Here is a 25,382-nt window from a genome sequence, read left to right as displayed (position 1 = left end):
TGCATCCTAAAACTCTACATTTATAATCCTCATCAATGCTTCCTACACATAGACTTTTTTGTATCCACGCAACAGCCAAACATCCACAATCAATTAACTATTGGAAAATCTCCTCTCCCCCTACTCGTTTCCTACTTATCGTTGTGTGTGCGCAAGAACTGTCAACATTACATGCTCTGCAGAGACCCACAGAGATGGGCCTTTTTGGGACTTAAAATTGCGTCCGTTCGAGGCTTCTAAATCTCCTAACTTATCCGGGATTTTGCCTTTGGTTTCGCTTTCTAAGCCATTGTCATTTTTAATTTAAGCCTGATTCACTCTTGCTTGTCTTCGTAGCTGACATTGTGTGCCCAGCCGCAAGACCAAGAGGAACGTTATATAATTCATTCTTTGATCTAAACAACTTTTCTACTTACTCAGAGAAAAAAATTACATCTAATCTGGCTGTACACCGTTAGAAATGGTTAATTAAATAATTTGCCTTTTTTAAATAAGCTACACTTTTTATTCTTGTAATTAGTATACTTTTTAAAGATCTGTATTCCAAAGATGTTTTTATTTCTTTATGTCATTTATTTTAATTTATTTCATATTTTATACACATCTAACATGCTTTGGCAATACTTTACAGATAATACCTGTCAGTGTGTGCACATGGCTCCTGAATAGAATAAAAGTAAAACACATAGTGGATTTTTACTAATAGTGGATTTCAAACAGTCAAAAGACACTTGAAAAGAAGCCATGTATAATAAATAAAAGTATTGGTAAAAATCACTTTTTTAAAAGGTGTGTTTCAGTCCAGCTACCACTGCAAGTATATTTCAAACCTGTGGAAAGCACTGCTTTTAGTCACTGACATTATCTTCCAGCAGGTAAAAACTCTAATGGCGAACGACTGCATCTCACCCAGGGCTGTTGTTTATGCTAATGAGGGAGAGATCATCACTAATGGGTGGGGCTTTCCCCCTTAGATGACATGTACAAAAGGCGAATGTCAATCAGAGTGTCTCTGCCAACTTTTCTGCAGAAACTATTCAGTTTTCATGAACTGTGATTATAAAAAATAAAATTAATGAACTTTTACCATTAAGCCTGATTTATACTTTCACCTGGCGCCAAGTCGTGGACCCCCAATGACTGTGCACGCTCCTCATGAAATGGACAAGGCTTTTATACTTGCCGCACTCACCGTTGAGATATTCTTTAATATGACAGGGGCCGGTCAAAAAAACTGACCATCAGACGGATAAACAAAGAAGTAGAAAGTTTCTGGTAATACATCATATCATTAAAATCATTCAAGATTTTTTAAAGTAATTATTTTTACAATTTGAATAAATTATTTTAATGATTAAAAGCATTTTTATAAACATTCTAGATTTTTTTTAAATCAAACTTTGATGCATAACTTGCTATTGTTCTCTGACAGTTTTGCCTATTTTTTTATTATGGCAAGAATAAAAGCAAAAAAAGTAAATTTACTAAAAAATAGAGATATTATACTCGCTCTACAATTGACATTACTGTCTGGTTAGTTTCTGTCATGTGGTTATATGCTAAAAAGGCAATAATGGTCCAACATTCCTGACCATTATCACCAATAAAGCCAAGAAAAACAGGCACCAGTATATCGTAAACTGATAGGTTCAAATATCCAGTTATCTAAGATATAATTTGTTCTTTAATTATATTTTTTTGTAATATTTTTTTTAGTTCAAAATTTTTTATATATACATCAATGGAAAACCGATGAATGGTGGAAAACCATAATCTGTAATTGTGTAGCTGGCCATGGCCTCTTTTGACAATAACAAATTTATCCCTCAGGTTTTTCCAAACTCTTAAACAAAAAATTTCCTCCTTTCCTACCGTTGCAATTTCTAGCCAAGAATTATTGGTCATCTGGTTATCCCTATAATAATGCTTGGACAGATCATAAAGATTTCTGTACAGTCGTACTGTTTCAAACTAAATCTCTTCAAAGTGTTTCATATTCAACTCAAATCATACGCGGCCCATATGCACTGTTCGCTCAAATAAAAAAAAATAAAAAATCGTGAACACCGTCAGCCGAAATCATGTCACGTGCACCCAAAGCGAACCTCCGCAAACACATCAACGTCGTTACATTCAGGCTTTAGAGGTTGGCTATATCCACACACTGTTGCCACACTAACTGTGTTTAAACCCTTTTGTTTTTATATAATAATAGGTCCCCTTTAATGGCCTTTAATTGGGACATTCTTGTCCTTGATATCCTGGACTATATTTTGTAAAATGTTTAGTAAAAATATTCCTTGGCAAAATGTATTTTGTTTGCAATAACTACTGCATTGATCCAAAAAAATTTGTCCACAATGAGTGAATTCAGTGATGATGCAGAGAAAAATTAAGAAATTGATAGATGGACACTTTGAATACAATTATGGAAATTTAATCAAATTTACCAAGCCTTAGACAATTTGTTTCAATAAATATATTTTGTTTACTTTCAAAAAAAATGACAGTTTAGGAAACTTTCCACCCATTAAAGGTCACATTAAAATCATTATATTCACAGTGTTGCTTCAAATTTAGATTACTGTCAAAATAACCGCAAATATTACGATCTGTCCCTCAACAAACTCCTCTATTGAAACATTAATAGCCTTTCTCTAATTTTAGGACTTTGCATTAGTGCTTAATCAAATGAAAATTTCTAAACATCACACTATTAGCACTAAGACGGCAATGAAAGACACTTTTAATAATGTGAGAAAATCATCTGAATGCAGCAATGCTCATTACCTCACCAAACACAAGTAATGGCTCATTATCTACCTAATGAACGCTAACTAACCAAAACGCTGCTGTTGTTTTTCCTTCCAGAGTCCAGTTTTCTATCTCGCTTGATACTGCTATGTTTCTGCTAATGGCTTTTCTTAGTCCATCCACGGCCTTTGAATCCAAATAAGTCACTCTTACGAACAATACTGAAAGCTGACACCAATACCCAATGAGAAGATGTGCGTGAATTAAAAAGATAGAGCGCCCAGCTGTGACAGATAAATTCTCCAGGCGCGAACGTTCCGTCGGGGTATTTATTTTAGAAGGACAGATAAGAGATATTTCTGTCAATTATCCCAGCAAGCGTGAAATGGCTCATCGAGATCTCTCTTAATGATTCATTGGAGGCCTGTGTGTCGACTCGCATGCTTGGGAAAGTTTGTCATGCTAAAACTGTTTGATACACCTCCACAAAAGAGTTAAGAGAAAACAAATAGTCTGTTGGGGGGGAAAAAATGAATTTAACATGTAGATGTTATTTTTATCCTCAGGATGTCGTCAATCAAAAGGCTGAGAGAACAGAGCAATTCTTTTCCTGAACTTGCTAAAAGCAATGTTGCTTCCGCTGAGTTTATTCTTAGCATTGGGCTCAGTAGTTTAGGAAGTTTGTGCAGAGGATTAAAGCGATAAATCACAGAGCTAAAAGAAGAAGAGTCGATCAAACTTAAAAGTTTTTAATGTGTCACAGCTTTGCTAAACTAGAGCTACAAACATTGTAGGATTACATTGTTTTCTGACACAGTCTGTGATACTGGAGCTTCAAAATATTGGTGATGCTACTGTATTGTTGAAATGGCAGAACTGTAAATGTGTTAAAACTGTAAATCAGGTTGTATATGGTGATCTTAAGCTACTTAAAATGTTTATTTGTAAAAAAAAACATACAAGATGGTCCTTTCTGAATGCTGTGTGTACGTTATTGAATGCTTCTGATAGACATACACTGACCGGCCACTTTATAAGATACACTTTTCTAGTGCCGGGTTGGACCAATTTTTGCCTTCAGAACTGCCTTAATCCTTCATGGCATAGATTCAAGGTACTGGAAATATATATATATATATATATATATATATATATATATATATATATATATATATATATATATATATATAACATCCCAAAGGTGCTCTATTGGATTGAGATCTGGTGACTTGCGGCCATTTGAGTCCAGTGAACTCATTGTCATGTTCAAGAAACCAGTCTGAGATGATTCACGCTTTATGACATTTTAGTGCACTTTATGATAGCGTTATCCTGCTGGGAGTAGCCATCAGAACATGGGTACACTGTGGTCATAAAGGGATGGACATGGTCAGCAACAATACTCAGGTAGGCTGTGGCATTAATACAATGCTCAATTATTACTAATGGACTACTAGTGGGCCAAGAAAATATCCCCCACACCATTATACCACCACCAGCAGCCTAAACCTTTGATACAAGATAGGATGGATTCATGCTTTGATGTTGTTGACGCTAAATTCTGACCCTACCATCTGAATGTCGCAGCAAAAAATCAAGACTCATCGGACGAGGTTTTGAGGCTTTTGAGGCGATCTTCTATTGTTCAATTTTGGTGAGCCTGTGCGATTTGTGGCCTCAGTTTTCTGTTCTTAGCCAACAGGAGTGGCACCTGTTGGGGTCTTCTGCTGCTGTAGCTTATCCACCTCAAGGTTAGATGTGCGATCAGAGATGCTCTTCTGCATACCTTGGTTGTAATGAGTGGTTATTTGAGTTACTGTTGCCTTTCTATCAGCTGGAACCGGTCTGGCCATTCCTCCTGACCTCTGACATTATCAAGGCATTTGCGCCCACAGAACTGCCGCCCACTAGATATTTTCTCTTTTTCAGACCATTCTCTATAAACCCTAGATATGGTTGTGTATTAAAATCCCAGTAGATCATCAGTTTCTGAAAAACTCAGACCAGCTCATCTGGCACCAACAACCATGCCACATTCACAGTCACTTAAATCACTTTTCTTCGCTATTCTATTGCTTGGTTTGATCTGCAGCAGATCATCTTGACCATGTCTACATGCTTAAATGCATTGAGATGGAAATAAAGAAAAAAATATCTCTATGAAAAATCAATTTGTCAGTGGAGCAACAGGTTTCACATCAGGGTACAGTGTAGGCTATTCAGCTGTGTGAAGGTTACACCAGATCTACCACGTGTACGTAATGCAGAAATACCATTTGGCCTTACATTTTAGCTTCTCGTTAATTAAAGGTGCCATATACTGCATTGGTTTAATAAGTTAAATTGTTCTCTGATGTCTATATAGTAGGTTTATGGTTTGATAAGTTCAAAAAGTCTTCAGAAATGGTTTTATAAGCTAATTTATTACTCCATAAAATACTCATAGAATTAGAAGGTCCATGATTGACTATATATGGTTTGTGTCGTGAATATTAATGCGCTCCGCTCTGACATGCCGTTCTTACAGACATAGAGAGAGAGCATGATGTACGCTTAACATGGACAAATATAAACCCAATCAGAGTAATGTTAACCTATTTTGCTCACCAGATCTGTTGTAGATAAAGGTTAAATTATTATTAAACTAGACAAAAGAGAGTGATAGAGATGTATAGTGTTGTATTTTGAAGCTACAATCAAAGAAAACACAACCAGGAATTAATATCAACCACTGCATGAGCAAATGACAGTTGAACTGACTGATTTCACACAATTCAGCAGACTACATGTGTTTTGTTGAAACATACTCATCAAATTTCACAACAAACACAATAAATTTACAAATTATGGAACTAAACATAGGTTATGCCTCTTCGGAGTAGAAATTAATACATGTAGAATGTGTAAATCTTGTATTTTGCATCCTGAGGTGAGTTTGACATGTCTCGTGCTGTCGTTGCCCAGTAACACACAGTAAACAATTTGAAGCTTGTGTTTTTAAAATAAAAGTCCAATATAGATAGTAAGTGAATAATATGCTTAACTAAATAACTACAGTAAGTGAGGAAAATCACATTATCACTTTTGTGTAACTAGAAAACCTTTGGCTTATCAAACACAGCCTGAGGCATGCATATTAAAGCTCTCAGAACTTTTTTTATGATCTCAGAGCTGCACATGAGTCATGTTCTCTTGATGACATGGCTGTGCATAAAGCCCGGATGAATGACCTAAAATAGGCTTACATGCAAATGCGAAAGGCATGGCCCGTGAGTCTCGTCAGTTTGTTTTGTCCTCTGATTGGCTCATTGTCCACCAGGGTTTTACACTCAGGGAATTAACATGTGAATGAGGAAACATTTGTGTCTGAGGTTCACACTATGCCCATTTCCATTTACTGATCTTTTATTATTCTACTATGCCTTAGTAGATTTTTTTATTATAGAGCATCTTCAAAAAGCTTATTTCTTATTTCAAAGTGAAAGCGAAGGTTTCTGCACTTGCTCTACTTGTAATAGAAAAAAAGTAATAGAAAAAATACAAATTATGAATAAAGAACATAGGAGCGAATGGCAAATCAGAAAATGTGTTCACTAAGTATTTCATTAACACTTATCACCTACGTTGATCCAGATCTTTTTTGTTTTGTTTTTGGCATTCCTACCCCAGTGATTATCACTGGAAGTTAACAGAGTGAACTTGTTAAATAAGTTTATGGTCATGATGCTAATGGTCTAATCAGATTTAATTATCTATGCTAGGCTAAGCTAAAAGTGTTTCTGCCAGACCCGGGGATCAGCTGAATGGATTCAAAATTTGTGAAGCTCATACATTACTCTAGAGAAGCTTTACTATTTATTAAAAAAGTTGTGTCTTCCTTTAAAATGCTACAATATAATTTTTATAAGTTAAATTATTAAAGTATTTGTAAATATTGATTGTAGAGAAATATAAAAATTGGAATAATTGCATTGCAAGATAATCAACTTGCGATGCAGTTATTCCCATTTCCTTCCATTTTAACTGCACTCTTTTCTTATGTACCTCTGTTTCATTAGTTTGTTTGTGGTCCTCAATTTGTTTTAGTTAGGTGCTACGGTGCTTTTAAATAAATATATAAATATATTGTGGTTCTTTTCCCAGCCGTCCTTAAACCCAGATGGAGAGTCTTCACCTGATGTTGTGCTGCTCAACCGCTGGAGTGTGAGGAACTACCACGTGCAGCGAGGCGACATTGTGTCAGTTTTGTGAGTAGCTTTATTTTAAGCCATCCTAAACCGGTATGACCTGCTATATGAGATTTCACTGTCATGAATAGGCAGTGCAGCGCTGTTGAAACGGTACAACCCAAGTGATGGGAAAAAGTGTCTTTTGCTTGTCAGTGCTGGTTAGACCAATAATGTTTTTGTATTTTATTGCATTGTGCGTGGTAGGATATTTAGTAAAGACGTTATATGGTGCAGTTTGAGATGCATAGCATACCAGATAAATAAGAATTTAGTTTCTGCTCTACTATTGTGTCTAAAAGCAGAATTACAGCAGTAAAGTATATGTAAGGGATAATGTATATCTTGGCGGTTTTTCTCACAGAGTCAAGCCTGATGGACTCATCATCAGTTACACAAGACTGAAAGTCTTTATTCTGCAAAAACAACTAATTTTAAACATTATACTGCTTATTACACAGCTTTTTGTTGCAAAATTAAACAATTAGGCATAAAATCTGAGCAGTAATAGTTTACTAACTATTTAATAAAACTTACTGTAAAAATGAGAGAAACTAAAATGGCTAAATGGAACAAACACTGACTTGTAAATTTATTATTCAGTCTCAAGATGGTGACAAACAGTCAAGAAAAGTGGCCTGACAGGCAAACACATAAATATAGATGTGAACGTATTTCCTAATGGACATGATGATTTAAAGTACCCAAACAAGTTTGTGTAGTTAGTTTCAGCAGTTGTTATGTGGGAATAACACATCATGAAATGTCATGATTAACCAATCAGAATCAAATATTCCAGTGAGCCATGTAAACATTTCAAATACCCTCTGCGAACACATCTTATTCTCACAACTTCATTTTGTGTGAAGATATATTTTTGAGATCATATATTAGGGATGTTAATGATTAATGAATAATTAACTTAATAACAGGTATAGTACAGGTGCTGACTGTAATCTTGCAATCACTTAAAGACTTGGAGTTTATCTAACTTCAAAAACACTTTTTATATAGCATAAATATAGTAGTAAACTTCAGAATTAATATTAAATATTAATATATTAATAGTGTTAATAATACTGTATATTATAATGTATAGTTGCCAAAATTATTTTTAAGTAGTTTAGTTTTACTGTTTTTACCTATTTAAACTATTTAATTACATTTTTTTAATAAATATAAACGCAATCATACATGTGCTGTTAGGACCATACATATTTGGACATCAACACAGTTCTAACATGTTTGGCTAAAAAAAACCACCACAATGGATTCGAATTAAAATAAACAAGATATGCTTTAACAGCAGACTATCAGCTTTAATTTAAGGGTATTTACATCCAAATCAGGTTAACAGTGTAGAAACAGATTGCTTATGTGCCTCCCGCTTGTTAAGGGACCAAAAGTAAAAGTTTATGGACCTATCTGTAAACTTGTAATATTATTTTTTTGTATTTTAAATACTTCTTCTACTACTAATAATAATAATATTGGTCATTTATTAGTTTATCATAAATTAAGACCTTGACATTAGAATTATTTTCTTCTCCAATCTCTCCAAGTCGTCTTTTAGTCAAGTGTTGAAATCTTCCAAAATGGCCTAAAAGTCAGTCTATTACCATGTAATTTGGCAGATGTTTTTTTTTCTTTTTTCTTTTTAACCAGAACATCATGTTGATCAGTTGAGCCTGTAGACCTTTTATGCTCCACGGCTGACATCTCAAGTCCTCACGTTCACTAAAGTTTCCAAATGCTGGACGAAAAATTGCATGTTCGTTCAGAAAATTGCCACTGAGATGTTCTCCATCCCAATAAAGACATCTGTAGCACTCCATATTGCTAATTGGAGCATTTTGGTCCCTCTCCAGTCTGACACGGATCTCCTTGACCTTAAGCCCAGCTGTTGTGAGAGCTCTAACTCAAGAGGAATCCTCTTCAGTATAATGAGCCCAATCTGTTTTAAGGGTTACTGTCATCGCAAGTAATTGGCACGGACGCAATCATCTGATATACTTTAATGCGGTGCTCAACACCAAGAGCCTATTGACACAGGCCCAGCAGAAGCTATCATCTATATTCTAGTTAGGTAACTCCTCTTCTCTTTCATGCACGGTCTGTGTTTTGAAGCACCAGGGTTTGGAGGGAGAAAGCATTAATTTTGGCCAACTTGGTGATCAAACGTTCACCCTGCTGTGTTTTTGGCTTTTATATGTTTGATAGGCCAGCAGATGGGTTTGACGCTTTTGGCTGTTCAGATGAGGTTTTGATGTATCTGTGGGATTTGTGTATGATTATAATGCGACCACAGGATGTTTATCACATTTAAAGCATTACTCTGTTGGGCTGCATCCTAATCAGAGAGAAATGCTGAATTAAAGTGGTAGTTCTCCTAAAAATAATGTGCTCATTTTCAGGCAGTGCTAAACGTAGAGGTTTTTTTCATCATTAGTAAAAAATGTTTTCAGCTAAAAATGTTGGTGATTCATAAAATGCAAATTCCATCATGAACATTCTAGGGGCCATATCATACACTCGGTTCAGTGCAGAGACAGGAGTGACGCAAGTGTTTTTTTGCTAGTTTAAGCCCAGTGCAGGAATCATTTTCAACTCCTGCGCCATGTTGTTTAAATAGTAATTGAATCTGCGTCCATTTATGCACCCATAGGCATCCTGGTCTGAAAAGTAAGCGTGTTAAGGTGCATTGTTGATGCGTTGGTATTTTAAGCAATAAAGTCATTGAGAACTAAAGCTGGTCTCAAGTCAATGGCACAGGTTTCACCATTCCTCATATACGATCAGATCTTTTTCCTTGCAAATGAAGCATGTAGTATTTTTTCTTAAGTCTGCCATGTAAATAGTGAATGTGCCATAAAGCATCTTCAACTCGTACTTAAAAAGAGAATGGGAGATGAGACTTATTTAAACTATTTAATTACATTTTTTAAATAAATATAAACGCAATCATACATGTGCTGTTAGGATCATACATATTTGGACATCAACACAGTTCTAACATGTTTGGCTAAAAAAAACACCACAATGGATTCGAATTAAAATGAACAAGATATGCTTTAACAGCAGACTATCAGCTTTAATTTAAGGGTATTTACATCCAAATCAGGTTAACAGTGTAGAAACAGTTTGCTTATGTGCCTCCCACTTGTTAAGGGACCAAAAGTAAAAGTTTATGGACCTATCTGTAAACTTGTAATATTAATTTTTTGTATTTTAAATACTTCTTCTACTAATAATAATAATAATATTGGTCATTTATTAGTTTATCATAAATTAAGACCTTGACATTAGAATTATTTTCTTCTCCAATCTCTCCAAGTCGTCTTTTAGTCAAGTGTTGAAATCTTCCAAAATGGCCTAAAAGTCAGTCTATTACCATGTAATTTGGCAGATGTTTTTTTTTCTTTTTTCTTTTTAACCAGAACATTGGTGGAACTTTGATTGGTTTAATGGACGTTTTATGCCCAAAACACACCCATAACACATTTGGAGAACAAAGACAACCATTTTAGACAATGCGCCAGGTGCGGCGACCATTTTTCCCTTATTTAAAATAACAAAAGTGGATTTAAACACTTCCTTAGTACACCTGCGCCATGTGCTTTAGATCATACTCTTAGATTATTTAAATAGTGCCCTTGGAGAGATATGGTAATGGGGTATATGCACAGCTAGAGTTTTTCAGCCAATAATAAACTTCTGGTGAAAGCTTATTGTGACTATTTTTAATTTCATAAGGTTCCTTTTATAGCATCGATGTTGTAATGTAATTATATTACATTCAGTTAAATCGACTTAAGCACTCATTTAGTTGTTCAAGAGTAAAACGAGATGAAAGACCGGGTAATGCTAGCACTGTCAGGTTCAGCAAGGCGAGCACAGAAACTCCATTGAAAATACTGAGGTAAAATAAACTGCCATATTTTAAAGACTTGGTGGGGGAAAATGGAATTTAATGCAGTGCTTCTTGACCACTCTGAAACCCACTTTATATCGTATATCTATCAGGCAATGAAGATAGCTGATTTTTAAAGAAACCAGACCTTAAACGTGGCATTTTTACCATGGAAACGTTGAGGCTGGCTGGCTTAAGGTAAAAGTCTGTGTGCATAATATACACCATCAGTATGGTGATCAATTGGTGCAGAGAACACCTAAGAAAATAACACTACTGCTGCAAACATAACATACATGAAACCCCTGTACAGATCTACACACTGGTCAAGGATGATATCCAAATAATGAAAACGACACTGAGGTATTTTAATTTATAAGCTCATTGGTTGCTGAGGCAACACAAAAAATCACCTGCGCCATGAGGTGATGATTTGGTCGGAAGCAGATTGGATCGATCCTGTCAGCCTGAGCACCTAATAGTGTTTCATAACATCATTTTGTATTTAATAGTTACCTGCACTGTAAGAGTAAGAAAATATGTTAACTATTTCCAGTTATGGCGAATACATGTGCACAAACTGACACAAGGGCACACTTTTGTTTACAAATGAAGCATCAACAACAAAAAGGGTGCGTGTCCACCCACCAAAGTATTTTTTTCTGAGCCGAGCATACTGTTGTCAACGTAAGCGATGCGTTTTTTTTTTTAGCTGTGTGGTGTGCATATCACAACAAGCACTGCTCAGAATGTTTTTAAAAGCTACAGCAGTTGGAGAAGCTCGCAGCTGAGCACTTTTGGAAGAAGGCTAGCATTTTAAGCTACACAAAAACCTCTAAATGGACACACACCCTAACTTGTGCTTAATGTTATACTGTAAATAATAATCAGTTTCTTTCACAGACCAACCAGTTTATTTCACAAGACCTTAATGTATCATCAGAAGCCATTATATATTTTTATATTATATATATATAGTTTTTGTCCTGTATGTTTTGTTTGTTGTTCCAAAGTACTATTAGTCATTTATTTGCACTTTACAAATCACCTACATCTTGGATGATTAAAGAACAACATATGTTCATTTTAGTGTGAACTATTCTTAATGAAGCAGGTATAGTACAAATCATTTGTTATAAGTTCATTCATTCATTTTCTTGTCAGCTTAGTCCCCTTATTAATCCGGGGTTGCCACAGCGAAATGAACCGTCAACTTATCCAGCACGTTTTTACGTAGCGTATGTCGTTCCAGCCGTAACTCATCTCTGGGAAACATCCACACACTCATTCATATATACACTCATACATTGTGGACAATTTAGCCTATCTAATTCACCTGTACCGCATGTCTTTGGACTGTGGGGGAAACCGGAGCACCCGAGGAAACCCACGCAAATGCAGGGAGAACATGCAAACTCCACACAAAAATACCAACTAAGCCGAGCCGAGCCGAGGTTGGAACCAGCGACCCAGCGACCTTCTTGCTGTGAGGCGACAGCGCTACCTACTGTGCCACTGTGTCGCCTGTTGTAAGTTATACAAATATATATTTATAAAGGACTATAATTAAATAATAAACAGCAGAAAACGGTCAAACTACTTGCTCTACAATCAAGTGTGTTCATGATCATAGACAAAAACTCAAATAATATAATTTATAATATAATTTGCAACATGATATCAACAGAAACCCTAGTTTGCAGCTGTTATTACCATCTGAAAAACAATGGAGGTGAATGTGACCGGACATCTCAACCCAAAATATAAAAGTTTATTTATACAAGTTTTTTTCTGTAGAAGTTCTGGATGAACTAAAAAGAATGACAGTTTTCAAAACAGATTTTCATAAATCTTCTTATATCTGTCATTGGTCAAACAAAATGATAGCTCCACCACCCCCCCCAATATTCTAAATGAGTTAACTATGAGCTTAAAATCACAATTATGGACCTATCTATCTTTTAAAAATACATTTCATTTTTTATATTTATGCATTTGATATCTGCTTTTATCAAAAGCATCTAAGATATAGTTCACAAAAAACTGAAAATTCTAACTGACTATTATGTTGTTCCAAACCTGTAAGACTTTTTCTTGAAAATACGTTTTTCCGGTTTGTAATCATACGAAAAAATAAAATAAAAATAATAATAATAAAATTATTCAAATAATTGCTTTACATAAGTTATTTTATTTTATTTTATTTTATTATTTTTAGAATACATTTATTTATTTATTTTATTTTATTATTTTTATTTTAATTGTTTATTTTATTTGTTCATGTATTTATTTTAGTTGTTTATTTATTTATATTATATTATTTTATTCATTTTATTTTTTATTTATATTGTAATGTTTTATTTTGTTATTTATTTTTTATGTTTTTCATTAAATTTCATTTAATTTTTATTTAATTTTATTTAGTTTGAGCTCGAGAAAGCATTATTTTAATATACTTTTATGTCAGAGTATGGTTATTTTATATATATTTTTTCGGTGTGATGATCTACCAAGCAAACAACAAGGAAGCTACTTTTATGTTAACAAATCCAACAATTCTTTGAATTTTTTTTAAATATTTAAATTGTTGTAAACATTTTGTATTTAGTTTTTTTATGGCAGTTAATCAGTTTTTGCTGTTCTTGGGGTTTGAACCCATGACCTTTACTTTTCAAAAATTCTAGTATTTTATAACATGTCATTATTTACTGACTCTATAATATATTGTTGTACATTAACATAGTTTATTTTTGATGGCATTTTGTCAATAAGGTTTCCATTTCTTCAAACGTATGACCTGGCCATTGCTATTATGCTTATTTCATTGCTTTTATTTATTTTCTAATATAACTGTTCTTTGAGTTTAATGCATTTTCATTGTATATCATATGCCGTGGTTTGAATCTCAGGAATACAAAGGAATGATTGATCTTTTTACTATTAGTTATATAAAATAGCACAAATCAATCCCAGCTTTCAGCTTTCTGTAGAATCCGAATGTTTTTATGCGGCTGCATGAGTTTTGCTTCCCTGCCTGTTTGGATCAAATGTAGATCTAATTGGGACTCATTTCAAGCGTTGTCTAAGGAAATCTCCGAGCCCACAGAGTAATATCTTATTTAGAGAACATTCCTCATCTTCAGACAGCAGTCGATAGGGAATAACATCTGTCAGGGTGTTTTATGCGCACAAAAAGTGTTTTGTCATGCTTTCTGTGTAAACAGGGACAAAGTTGACGATTTAACAAATTGCCATTTGTACGTTACCATTTCCTAAGAGCAACCAGAAAAACACTGTTTCCACAGCAGATTGTTGTTGTTGTTTTTTTTAAGTCAAAAGTGAGGTTTAAGACGAAACAGTACACAGATTTTTATAGTGCTGAAACATTTCCAAACATTTTACAAATAATCACAGGTCGCGGAAAGTGTAGGTCATAAAAATAGTTGTTCTGACTAGAAACATTGATAGTGAATACAAAAAGAAGGTACATTTTCATTAATTCACACTATTTTGTTTTTCTTTTTACGAGACACTTTGAAGTGTGCTGGGCAGGAAATGGGCTGAATGTAATTAGCCTTGTACTGTACATGGAAACCAGTTTACTTCAGGTGTCCTTAGAGAGTTTTTGTGGAGTCCAACACTCGTTCGCAGAATTCTGTTTTCAGCTCAGGCTGAGCCAAAGCAGCTAAGGTGTTTTAAGGACCAGTGTGTTCTGCTTTTATTGGCAACCTGCTTGGTTTTTTAATGCCGGGGCAAGTCAGGAAGCTTTGATAGTGGCGACCTTATTGTTATATAAGGGTGCTAAAGGAAAGTCAGGGTTTGAGGGTTCCTAGAATGACTAGAAATTATTCATATTATTTGTCCAAAGAACTTCAGAAAAATACGTGAAATGTTAAAAATGTATTCATCTTGGCATAAGCTACAAAAAAATATTACTTTAAGGGGTATTATGAGAAAAGAACTTGTTTGATTGTGGATAATTGTTTAGTGTAAACAATTGTTTCAAACTAATTAAAAGAATGAAAAGTCGAAGGGATACAATTAGTAAACATTAATGTAATAACTAGGATCAACAATGAGAAATGGCAACATTTATTACTGTTATTTAAAAACTCTGAGAGTTAGCTTGTGGGTAACATGGTGGCTCATTGGTTGGCACTGTCGCCTCACAGCAAGAAGACTGCTGGTTCGAGTCCCGGCAGGGCCAGTTGCCGTTTCTGTGTGGAGTTTGTATGTTCTCCCCGTGTTTTCGTGGGTTTCCTCTGGGTGCTCCAGTTTTCCCCACAGTCCAAAGACATGCGCTATAGGTGAATTGAATTAGCTAAATTGGCCATAGTGTATGTGTGCGTGTGTGAATAAGTGTTTATGGGTGTTTCAGGACCTCTGAAATAGAGCCGATGGGAAAATGAATGAGTTTGCTTGGCTTATTAATAAAATGTTGATAAATTTTTTTTCTGGTGCAATCATAACATGCATTATTTTATGGTTTGTTTTTTTAGTTGCCCTTAAAAAAAATATTTTTTAGATTTTATTTTGACAGATTTTTATTCTATTTTGACAACAGTTGAAATCTAAATTGTTTATTTTAATTGATTAGATTTTTTTTGTCATGTTGCTCTGGAGGCCATCTAATGATCCAACAGTTGTTTACACTTTAAAGATGTGGCATGACGCAGTGCCACTTCTCGTCTGGTGCGGGACCCCTTTCGAGTCTTTAACATCTCTCCGCGAGCAATTAAACAGGTACGGATATATCTGTACCAGGTCTGCAACTTCACTTTCCAGTGTATTCCTGTTTTCATCACTTGGTGGTGTTGCGAATGAATTGGCGTAATTTCAAGTTTATCTGGGCTGTGTTTACACATTTTTGTTTTGGTTATGCCTTGTGTCCACACTATTTAGACATCTTTGACCTGCAAAAATAGAGTGTTTTAAAACACTTAAGATTCCATTTTTGTTTGGCAGTGCTGGTGTTTCGTTATGGTGTATATGGACTTTGAAAAATGCAGCTCTTCAACTGGTCTTGACCTTTGAAATAGAACTGAAGGAAAATGAATGAATGAATGAATGAATGAATGAATGAATGAATGAATGAATGAATGAATGAATGAATGAATGAGTTTGCTTGGCTTATTAAAAAACATTAATTAGATTGTTTTTTTTTTGGTGCAATCATATCATTGTCTATTTTAACGTTTGTTTTTATTTTATTTATTTTATTTTAGTGTTTTTGCCCTTAAAAAAACATTTTTTTAATTTTACCTTGACAGTTCTTTAATTTCATTTTATTTTAAATAATTTTGATTCTATTTTGACAGAAGTCTAAATCTAAATTGTTTGTTTTAATTGCTTCGATTTTTTTTATGTTGCTGTGGAGGTCATTTGATGATCCAACAGTTGTTTCCAACCATTTTCTTTTTCTCTTTTTAGTCTTATTTTGTCTGCTGTCTTAATCAACCAAACGCTAAAGTTTTAATGTGACAGACTTTTATTTTATATTTCTTGAATAATCATGAGCATGCGTTGCTGTGGAGACGATCCACCTCTGCAGCTGTTTTTACATCCAGGAGCTTCACTTGACAATACACACACTTCTGCAGTGCCCTATTTAATGTGCCCATTATATAATTTTTAATCTCAACAGAAAACTACATTAGCCACACTCATGTAAATATATCTGCAGTCACAGGCACGGCAGTTATTGGTGTGTCACTGAGTCTGATTTGGGCAGAGATGTGTTAAAGTGTTGGACAGACATCAGTCAGCTTTCTCTGGCTCTCACTTTTGTCCTTTAAAGTGAATTAGCAGTGCTGCTGGGTGTTCATAAACTGTGTTCTGCCCACATTCGCTCAGCGGTGTTTTATTAGGACGATTCTAAAGGTCTCGATATACTTCAAATGAAGTTCTACATTTGAGCTTGAAAAGAAGTTTGAAAAGGCTGAGTTATGACGCTCTGTTTTTAAACACTTTAACATTCTGATGCTAAAGTAGACAGGGTTGTAAGTGTGTCACACTGATCACGTGTACCCCTAAACACAACAACGATGTGAGAGAACTTTTATAAACTTCTGATAAAACAGCCTTCTTCAGCCTGTCACACACCAGAGGAAAAGCACCACAGCGTGCCACACATCTTTACATTGTTTTCTATTTGCCATGAACAGACAATAAATGGCACCACAGGTGTGTGTAAACTTATAGAAAGCAATGTTTAGAACTTTAAAAGATGTGGTATGATGCTGTGTTTCTCCTTTCGAGTCTTTAAAATCTCTCTGCGAGCAGTTCACAGGTGCGGATATATCTGTTCCAGCTAATCAAGTGTTATAGTGTTATAGTCTTCTCTGACCTTTTTGGATGTGACAGATAAATCAGTAGCAACTCAGAAAATGGGACAAAACCTCCAATTGCTTAAACTCCATGAACCAATGGTAACCAGAAGGTGTTTAGTAGCTGAAAGAACACTTAATTCAAAGCAAACTTAATTGTGACCCAATTTTGATTTTGAGTTTACGTAATTTTAGTTTGTTTTTCAGTTTTGTTTGATGTTTATTGGGGCTGTGTTTACACACTTTTGTTATAGTTAGGCCTGGGGTCAGTTGTTTGTACCTCGCTTAAATGATCTAGGATGATTTGGCAGATCCTGGATCTTTTAATCTTGTTAACTGATTACTGGCTAATTTGGTTCCTTCAAACAAGTTTGTGAATCAGATTAAAATGTCTGGAATTAACTGATTTGAGATTGCTGTATGCGTTTTTTAATTGGCATGAGGAATAACTGGCTGTTTCATTTAATTTAGCACCCATAAACATTTTGATATATATGTCAGCAACTTTGCGAAGCATCATATCACCATCATATGAGCTGTCGAAACAATTACTGCATAAATTATTTTTCCTTAAAAAAAAAAAATCAAATATTGTGCATGTCTATTAATCACACACAAATTGTACTAAAGCTGGTACCTTAAGATATTATGCGTTTATAACTAAAAACTCCCTATTATTAAATGTTTTCTTAAAACCCCTTGGGGAGAACCATCCCACAACAGTTTTTTAAGCCCCATCTTTATTTGTACAGTTTGCATAAGTTTTATTTTTATATTTTTTAAACAGACGCTTTGGGTCCATCCTATTTATACATTCTTGACCTGCAAAAATAGAGCATTTTAAAACACGGTGGATCCCATTTTGTTTGGAAGTGCTGGAGTTTCGTTTTGGTGTTTATGGACTAAAAAACAATTTTGGCAAAATGTGGCTATACACAGTTGCTCTTAAACTGGTCTACTATACTGTAGCATATTGCTCATGTTTAATTATGCTTTTAACACTGGCTAGTGTGGACTGAGATAATTTTTTGGAAAACAAAACAGTGAATAAATATGAAATTTTATGACAGTGTGGACTCTGAAAATGGAGTCTTTCGAAAATGACATCTTTAGCCATGTGACCACCTATTTTACCCCTTTTTAAGATTTAATATTAGTCTTTTGTTTCTTTAAAAGGTGTCTGTAAAGTTTCAGCTCAAAATACTCATTATTTATTATACCTTTTGGTATGGGAATTTTCAGCTCTAATACACTGCAGTTGTTTTGTTGCCTGTGCCTTTAATGCAAATGAGCTAGTTCTCCCCACCCACTAATCTCTAATGCATGTCAGAGCCATAGAGACCTCTCTGTATTGCTCTGATGCTTATAGCCTTCTCCTGCTGCATCTCACGTAGATAAACAGCACAGTAACAGACAAGAATGAAGCAATTCTCTCTTACTACAGTAAGAATATTGTTCATGTATTATGGTTTTTACACTGGATAGTGTGGATGGAGATATACGATCAAAAATACTTCAATATAGATGAGGAGTGTTTTCATTCTAAAACTCTGTTAAAAACACATTGGTCACACAGGTGGGGGCACAGCAGAACCCTATACTTTAGTTTATGTTTTTAGAATTTAAATTTCCTCTTCGCACAATAATCTATAAGGACGCATGCTATAATGGAAGCACCCCTCTGTGCCGAGTATGTGTGCGTGTCCAGACATTAGTGGGTTATTCTGAAACGTGGCACTTCAAAATTCACTTCTGAGCTTCATGCATCATTCAGGTAGATGGCAAGATGCGAAGCAAAACTCAAGAGAAAGAATAGAAGGATGGAGAAAAACATGGCTTTTGGCACTTTAGGAATAATACAGCATATATGATATTAAGAATGTATTTCAGTGTCTGTGTATGAGAGACAATAGTGTTTTAATTACACATACTGTTCTATAATTGTTTGTACGTAGCTGCATAATTTCAGTTGATATATTTTTTTAATTAAGATTAATTCACATTTAGTTTCTTACTGTCTTTCATTGAAAATCCATTCATTTTAAGGCTTATTGCTATTGATTGTTGCTATATGTGGCATAACATAACTGGGGTATGGTACCTTGGGGTGGGAATGGCAGCCCAGAGTTCTTATCTAAACCTGATTGAAATTTTCTGAAAAAAAAAAAAACTGGCTGACAATGTTATTGCTAGGCCCACGCAGAATCATTGCTTGCAGAAATCCACAGATTATATTATAAATAAACAGTAACTACCTGTGAAAAATATGAAAAATAATGTACACACTCAGCCAATCAAAATCAAGAATTTCAACACACACACACACATATATATAAATATGTGTGTGTGTGTGTGTGTGTGTGTGTGTGTGTGTGTGTGTTGAAATTCTTGATTTTGATTGGCTGAGTGTGTACATTATTTTTCATATATTTCACAGGTAGTTACTGTTAGTTCTGATCAGTTCGAAAAAATGAGCTTTTCCTGAACAATTGTAGTTACCAATTAATGGTGGACGGGAAATTTACAAAATTAAAAAAATACTCATCAATTTATTTCCACATCATGTGGTCCTTTGCCTCCACGTCTTGCAATTAAATCCTTTAACCTATGGAAAGCCATGGATTATCGCTGACATAATTTGTTACATAGTTTTGTACATAGTTAGTTTTAATTTCAGTAAGATTACTAAATAATATGCAAATGTTTTGACAAATTATGTACAATACTTTAACTATTAGTTATTATTGTCTTTTCTTTTAGTGTACGTATTGCTCGAAAAATCTGCTGTATCTTTGTTTAGCAAACAAGTGGATCTAATTTAATCTTTGTTTTTGCCTAAATTGATTTCAGTTATTTTTAATTTTTATGTGTTTTTCAGAAAATTCATTTTATTCTAGATTTTTTTTTTAATGATTTTTCACAATATTCTGCACAGAAAAAGCAAAAAAATCAATAAAAATCAAGTTATGGCTAAGCAGGTGAGAGACCAATGATGTCCTGATGAGCTGACAATCTACCTACATTTATAGCTACAGCTAAAACTTCTACGAAATCAAGTGTTTAAATTGTTAAATTGGTGGTGTGGAATACTGTTTCTAAGCTAAATCCTCCACCCGTTTGAACTGAGGAGACTCAGTAGTCATTTAAGGGCACTGTTTATGCCTAGCACACTTTAAAGAGAATCTTTGACAAAATTATGGTGTAACTACAGTCTCTGAACTTGCTGCATGCCAGACACTAATATATTAACCATTTATTAAAGATGAATCACTGTCTGACCATCTGTGATGAGGCATGGATATAAACATTATGATCATGAATTTCAATAATTTTACAGCACCCTATGAGCATTTACCATTCGTTGTTTCTTTTGGAAACACTGTGTTCTAACAACATGTGGCATAAAAGATTCCAGCAACAAGCAGTTTGGCTGTCTGTACCAGACAAACAAGTCTAACAGACACATGAGTGCAGAATAAAAAAAATAGATTAATACATTTTAAACCTCATTAATATGATTAAAAATAGATATTAAGTGACTGATATTGTTGGTTCACATTCAGCCACTTTTTATTTTATTGCATTTTTTTTTAATAACATTTCATATTTTATTGAATTTTTAAATAAGATGCCTGAGGTAAGCTATCTGCGGCCATTTTCAGTATATAAATGTCACACAAAATGGTATTCAAAGTTGCTGAATAAAGCACATAACTACTACATGAGATTATTATTGTCATTGTAGTTTATGTTGCAGCTGGCCAGTAGACTCGTTACAAGCAGAATTCTTTGTTGAGACATGTCGATTGTTCTGTAGTCAAGAAGCAAAAGGTTAATATCTCTCACAACCTGGCTACAATGAAATTATATAATTAAAAACCAAAGAATAAACTTTTCACATAAATATATGTGAAATTTAAACATATATTTTTGTTAATTGTGAACTAGATTGTCTAAATTTGTTTCAGCACTGCCATGACATCAAAGAAATAGAATAGAAACTTTGCATGTCACAATCACAGAAATTACAGAAAATCACACATCTTTACTCATGTAAGGCACCTATTTACCCCTTTTTCAAGATGTAATATAAGTCTTTTGTGCCTCCAGAAGATGTCTGTAATTTTCAGCTCAAAATACTCATCAGATTATGTCTCTTACCTTACATGGAAATTTTCAGCACTAAACATACTGTAGCTGTTTTTGTTGTCTGTGCCTTCAATGCAAATGAGCTATACCCACCGTTTCCATGTACATGTCAGGGCCATAGAGATCTCTCTGTATTGCTCTGATGTGTGTAGCCTTCTCATGCTGCACCTCAGATAGATAAACAGCAAAGCGACAGACAAGAACGAAGCGGATCTCCCTTACCAGCTGTGATTTGATGCATTTGTTGTGAAGTTAATTTAAGCCTTTTTGCAACGATGAGTCACACACAATGTTGTTACAAAGTTCGCACGCGGGCATTTTTGCATGGTGAATGTGACAGGATACACATTAATATCCACAGCTGTATAGATATCTATTATGTTGATGTACAAAATAAACCTAAATAAAATGTATGTCCACAAACCGGGAGACAAGCTTTTTTTTTTATAATTGTACTGACATGCAGCTGTGGTGGCGAATTACGAAGCGGTTTTGCTGTCTTTTCTATATTACAAACATGCACTGATTTAATAATGTTTTAAACTTGTAAAACTCGTTCTTGATCACATTTAATGATGATTGATGATCACAGTGAGCTCAACAGCTCTTTTAATCACAGTTGCTTTGCGCTTGTGCATATGATTTTACGCGTTGCTATCAATCAATTCGGTGGGTGGGGTAACCGCACTCTTACTCCACGTTGCGGTCGGCCTCAAAATGGAAGGATCCTGTTTTAACATCAGAAAATTTTTAAAAAAGACTTGTTGTGTTTATATCACTTAAAAATGACTGTGGACACACCATACCTACACACAGTTCTGTCTCGCCCTTTAATGTCAGTTTGTACATGCTCCAGATTGCTTCTCTTCAAAGGACATGAAATGTTTACTCAGGGAGCAGTTGTTTTGAGGCATTTCACAGTTTATATTCTCACTCACTTTTGAGGCTTCATTAAAAACTTGCCGCTTTTCCCTGAAATATTGATGTGGCATCTGAAAAAACCTGAAAAGTACAGTAAATACATGCCAGGTGGAAATGATGCAGCTCAAATTCAAACTCTAGGGATGAAAATGTTTTTTTTTTTTTTTTTTTTTTTTTTATGAAAACTTTTGAGAAACTAAAATGGTAATATAGATGTGAAGCCTTTTGATAAGAAAACGCATTTAAATTTTGATTAGTGTACTGTTGACGTAGCCAAAGACGTGTGATGTCAGACTTAAAGGCACAGTATGTCCTTTTCACCACTAGAGGGCACATATTCACAACAAGTAAGAACTACTTTTGATGACGATGTGACTGAGGGTGGAGTCATGGGAGTTATCATCTTTGCTATATGCAGGTGTGTCTAATTTTATTCCTGGAGGGCTGCAGCCCTGTACAGTTTAGTTCCAACTGCATTATTTAAGAGCATTTGTATTGACAATAAAAGGAGCTTTTGTGGTCAAGCTTCTGTTTCCTTTTTGATATTAACATATTTTCTTTGACACTTTTGTCCCTTATCGACGGTAAAATAACCAGCCTTTATATATTTAAAGCACATAATCACGGAGGAGAAATCCGATGCTCAAGACATGATCTTTAAAATAATGACATAAAAAAAATGCAGCATATTTATGACAGACGTTTACAACAGCAGTGGATCATTAAATAAATACTTTTTTTCAATTGAGCGAAGCATCATCCACCCGCAGTTTTTAAGATTGGCGCGAAATAAAAAGTATACACACTTTATATATTTTTCTTTGAAAATGTATCTTTTTGCAACGATTGTTTTCATGTATAATGTGTAACTTAATTTTGATGTATAATTTGTTGGTCAGTTATCTACAGCATAAGCAAGAGGAACGAATATCATCTGAGGTGTAAAGCTTTAAAACAAGACCGCTATATGCTTTAGCGCCAAAACAATCATGTTTTCACGGTTTCAGCATGAGCTGCACAGTCTTTACAAACTATTTGCAGCACTGATAGTGGGTTACCTCCGAAAAATAAACTTGGTATGAAGGATGAGAGAGCTCAGAAACTCGTTGAGTGAATGAAGAGGCTCCCCTCATGTCTCGCCGTTATGTGTGATTTAAAAAAAAAGAGAGTCTGCATAGGACTATTAGTGCCAGTCTGTGAGATAAATTTGGTTAAACAACCGCTGATATAATGAAGAACTGCGCATAACAGGGTTTTTTATGCATCCTGCAATATGCAATGTCAAGAGGGTGACTCCATAAGTAAGGTAAACTTTTAATGCGTGGATGTGTCTCACAGTGCAAAACATAACTAAAGCAGGTCGCACACCAGAAGCGACGCTCGGCGGCGCGCCGCGCAGCGCCACGTATTTTAGAATTCTAATCATAGGTTTCTATCAGGATACACACACCGGCGCCGCAAGTCGGCGGCTGTCGGCGGCGCCCGGCGACGGCTCAGGACGCAGTTCATTTTTCAGCCGCGCCACAGAGCGCCATCTGATTAGTTTCATGTTAAATATCATTCGAATGTGCGCGTCTGGTGTGCGATACTTTAATCTGTCATGTACGCGCCGTGTCGCGGCGCCGAGCGGCGCTTCTGGTGTGCGACCTGCTTAAACCTTTAAATGTCCATGCTAAATCAGTCATCGATAAGGTCCATCGATTAAAGGGTTATTAATGATCAATAGATCATCAAGTAATCGTTAGCATCCCTAAATACAATATATTAAAGGATATTTCTTGCTAAATTCACCATACTCACCATTAAAAGGACATGCAGTTTATCCCAAACTAAACATTCTGTCACCAGTAACTCACCTTTTACTTGTTCCAAACTTGTTTTATTTATTTTTTCTGATGTTGAACAGTAATATCCAAAAACTTGTAAGTGATTTCTTTGGTTGTTGAAAACTTGAACAGTAAATGCTGAACTAAGATTGTTCCATTGTTTATTATTTTATTATTTATATTATCAGACAGCTAAAACATTTTACAAAATGTGTTAAATCAGCTGCACAAAGTGATTGGCATGCTGAAAATACTTTTAAATGGATAGATATAAAGATTTGACATTTATCGTGACAATTATCGGTATCAACTGATATAAAAAAATTATTGTGATAATTATAAATTAAATGATCGGCCCTAATTATTAGCAATGCAAGATGCAGTCCGTGTAACTAGTTAAAAATAGCTTTTTTTTCTCCAGATTTGAACATTCTTTGAAACATTTGGGATAATGTAAGTACATCAGTCAGTAAAGTATATAACAACACGGTTTTAGTGTTGTGCTGGAAATATTAATTAGGAAATCGTATATACTGCCTTTTCCAAGTAAATCATTTGCATATCAACGCTGTGAAGCAAAACAACAACAGTGCAAAACCTTCCAAATTGTCATCCTTGGCAAGTCAGAGCTCTCAGTGCAAGAATTTCTCGAGTCACATGAGTTTATGGAGCCCAAAAACAGCCGTGTCATCACAATCCTCATGAGTCCCTGAGCAGCAGAGAGACACTCATTACAGTCCGGCCGTCTGCTCACCTACTGCTCACTGTATTATCAGTATCAGCACTGTTACAATCCATTTCCCCAATGGCCAATGGCTGCTATTAAATTCCCTGTCATAGTCGGGAGGGTCAGCGCTGTAGAGGAGTCATGGTAATGGCCATGGCGGATTAAGACAACGTGTCAAAACGCTAAGCCGCTAATAAGAAAGATACTCTGTAGGGGAATTACAGTCTGCTTTTAGACGGCCACAATAGAGGTTCAGGCCCAGAGATAGCAGCTGTTTGAATGAATTTGCTAATTCATTTCCCTGCTTTTCAGAGCTTCTCGTTTGGAAAATTTGGGACATTCGGAGATAATTTGTATTTTTTTTAAGCTGCAAGATTAATACAGAGAAGGAAGAACAGGTCGGATGGTGGAGGAACATTAGGAAAATTTGTATTTATTTATTTATTTATTTATTTATATGAATTGTGGATTATTTATTTGTTTTTCTTGTTTTTTGTGTCTATTATGCTTATTTAAATGAATTATTAAGCTAATGTTATTAAA

At 34.9% G+C, this 25,382-nt stretch overlaps 1 protein-coding gene across 3 annotated transcripts in view; it reads left to right on the top strand.

Annotated features, from left to right (window-relative positions):
- immp2l (inner mitochondrial membrane peptidase subunit 2) overlaps window positions 1-25,382 on the top strand; it is a 191,557-nt gene that overhangs the window by 14,467 nt on the left and 151,708 nt on the right. For 2 of the 3 annotated variants that reach the window (XR_012399851.1, NM_001003755.2), the window contains exon 3: window positions 6,898-7,001. Coding sequence is in view for 2 of the 3 variants with exons in the window: in NM_001003755.2 (NP_001003755.1) it covers window positions 6,898-7,001 (104 nt within the window). In the remaining variant the exon portion in view is untranslated. Of the gene's footprint in view, window positions 1-6,897; window positions 7,002-8,848; window positions 9,729-25,382 lie in introns of those variants that run through there. The other variant, XM_073942004.1, reaches the window with a different exon arrangement.

This window comes from Danio rerio, chromosome 25 (assembly GCF_049306965.1).
Source record: "Danio rerio strain Tuebingen ecotype United States chromosome 25, GRCz12tu, whole genome shotgun sequence".
NCBI classification, from domain to species: domain Eukaryota; kingdom Metazoa; phylum Chordata; class Actinopteri; order Cypriniformes; family Danionidae; genus Danio; species Danio rerio.
This window is presented reverse-complemented; position numbering and strand designations above follow the sequence as displayed.